General features: G+C 54.8%; 1 protein-coding gene across 1 annotated transcript; it reads right to left on the reverse strand.

The window, feature by feature from the left end:
• Positions 1–1191: 1191 nt before the first annotated feature.
• Positions 1192–2277, reverse strand: LOC120839288 (the record flags this gene model as incomplete). Its single annotated transcript, XM_040209551.1, has 1 exon — positions 1192–2277. A coding segment is annotated over exon 1 (1086 nt), but the record flags the coding sequence as incomplete, so codon positions are not given.
• Positions 2278–2690: the final 413 nt, after the last annotated feature.

Genomic DNA, 2690 nt, shown 5'->3' on the forward strand with positions numbered 1-2690 from the left:
GAGGGTAGCGTGAGTAATTACTCCGGAGTAAACAAACCGCTTCTGGAACGCGAGTTCTGACGTCATCGAGTAAGCTCGAGTAAGTTTTGGAACGCCACGGTACGAAACCTTTACTCCGGATTCGGATCGAGTAAATTTTGGACCACAGCCAAGGTGGTACGTCTGCAGCTCGCCCAGGAAGTCTGCCACGGACTTGACGTCGTCGCACCCCGTGTAGACTGAAAGAGTCAAGTGTGGTCTGGGCTCTCGCGGTGGGGTCTCCTGCTGGCCAGGCGTGTGGGCCAGGCACTGCATCACGGAGTCGCACATCTCCATGACCTTCGTGAGCAGGTTCGTTTGAGCCGCTGCGGCCATCGCGGCTTCCTGCTCCCGTGTAAACATGCCTGCAAGAAAAAAAGAAAAGGAAACGCCCCCAAAAACCCAACACAAGCGCGCAAAACGATTGCCGATGTCACAAAAACACAGTCCGAAACACGCCAATACAAAAAGCGCGGGCGTGACGGAAGCACGGAACGACGATAGAAAACACGGGGTGTGGGAGTGAGTGAGTGAAACATGTCTTTAATATGCAAAGAAGGATCGCCTGCCTTGGCCGAGAAGGTCTTAAGCAGGAGGGTAGGGTTATTTGGGTTGAGAGGGGGGGGGGGGGGTATGAAGATGAATACGGTGAGGTTATATGAGGTTATGTGTCCCCGAGTTTCTGATGTAATCCATCAGGGAGTCGAGGAGCGCTTTGCGGTGTTGTGGCGAGCCTCTGGGTCGGGCCCACTCGTCCAGCGTCCTCGGTCGGTCTTCCTCACGGAGGACTTCGAGGGCTTTTTGTCTGTGTCTATCTAGACCTTTGCAGTTCCAAAGAAGGTGTTGGAGTGTCGCCATGTTGTTCCCCGTGCAGGTTTTGCACTTTGCTTCTTCTGGTTCCAGCAAGCCAAAGCTCGCCAGTTTCGCTGGAGTGCATGCCGTCTTGGTCCTGATACGACGGACCCGGACGGCAGCCCATCGGCTGTAGCCTGCTGGCATCTCGTCTTCTTGTGGCGGTAGGAGACCCCTGAGGTAGGCCTTCCTCGCCTGCCTGTCGAGTTCGGCCTGCTCTTCGGGATCTACCGTCTCGTGCCTGCCGGATGGAGAGGTCGGGCCAAGCGTGGAGCTATAATGTGCTGCCTCCACTGCGGCCCTGTGTGCCGTCTCGTTCCCGGCTATTCCACTGTGTCCAGGAAGCCACGTTATGTACAACTCGGTGCCCCTTTCTCGAAGCTCCGTCGCCATCTTTTTTATCTTTTTAGTCGTGCGGCCTTTGGCCCTGCTGCATCTGGTCGCGATGATCGCCTCCTGAGAATCTGTAAAAATTCTGGCTTTACTGGCCGTTACTGAGATGCTCAGGATGTCTTCGATCGCCGCAAGAATCGCCCTGAGTTCGGCTTCTTTGACGGATGTGCCCTCCGGTAGCGCTTCGGCCCACCCCTTGTTCCTTCTTAAGTCGTGCCATGCTGCTGCTGAGGCTCCCTCGGTCCTTGCTGCGTCGGTATAGCGTATCTCGTCGCCCCCTCCATGTTCCTCGCACCAAGCTGCATGTAGTCTAGCAGCCCTTGCCCTCTTCCCTTCGTTTAGGGCTTTAGGGAGTGGCCGATGGTCTGTGATTGGCTCATCTTGCCACGGTGGAAGGGGCTCTTCAAGTGGGGGCTTGTTCCTCATGTCGTACCCCAAATCCTCTAAAAGTCGACGACCTTGCCTGGTCCGCTCCAGTCGTTGAAATTGAGCGATGATCTGTGCGTCGGCTCTGTCCTCAATACGGCTCATCTGAGCTTCTTGCCTCAGCTCTTCGAGTGGCGTGAAGTTGGGAAGGCCTGTGACCACCCTCATGGATCGGTGATTCAATCTTTCTAGCTTTTTCCACTGCCCGCGGGTGAGATTTAGCCAGTTGCAGCTATATAGAGCTCTCGACGTGAGCAGGGCTTCCGCCAGGATGCGAAGAGCCTTCTCGTCGGCGCCCCATGACTTGTTGGTTGTTTTTCTAATGAGCTTCAAGCCCTGAACCCAGTTTTTCTTTATCTCTGGGAGCCATTTCGTACTTCTCGCCGTTTCCTCGAAGGTGACTCCGAGGATTTTGATCTGTTGTTTTCTGCCAATCTCTTGCCCGTTTAGCTCGAGTCGTATCGAGTTGGCGATTCCTTTCCGATGGTCTCGGGGCCTGGCTACTACCATGTATTGCGTCTTTTCAGGGGACGCTTCCATTCCGAACTCATTGAGATACTCCAGGACTTGTTCTATGCCGCGTTGCATCATCCATTCCTGCTCACCTAAGGATCCGCCGCGGGTCCAGAGCGTCACGTCATCAGCGTAGACGGTGAAACCTAGTCCTTCAATCGTACGAAGTCGGGTTGGAAGACCCGCCATCACCATGTTGAAGAGGACCGGCGATATCACCGCCCCCTGCGGTACTCCTCTGCAGTTCGGCGTCTGGGGACCTTTGGCGTCTCCAATTTTCACATGGAAGTTTCTATTGCGCAGGAAGTCCTCTATGAAGTTCAGTGCCTTGCCTCGAATGCCGCATGCCTTGGCTCCTCTAGCGACAGCCCAATGAGGGACAGCGTCAAAAGCCTTTCTGATGTCGAGAGCAACGACAAGTCGCGGATCTTGCTTATTCTTTTCGGCCATAACCTCTTCATAGAAAAATTTGAGGCTGTCATGGGTAC

This window comes from Ixodes scapularis, unplaced genomic scaffold (assembly GCF_016920785.2).
Source record: "Ixodes scapularis isolate PalLabHiFi unplaced genomic scaffold, ASM1692078v2 PGA_scaffold44__24_contigs__length_19508400, whole genome shotgun sequence".
NCBI classification, from domain to species: Eukaryota; Metazoa; Arthropoda; class Arachnida; order Ixodida; family Ixodidae; genus Ixodes; species Ixodes scapularis.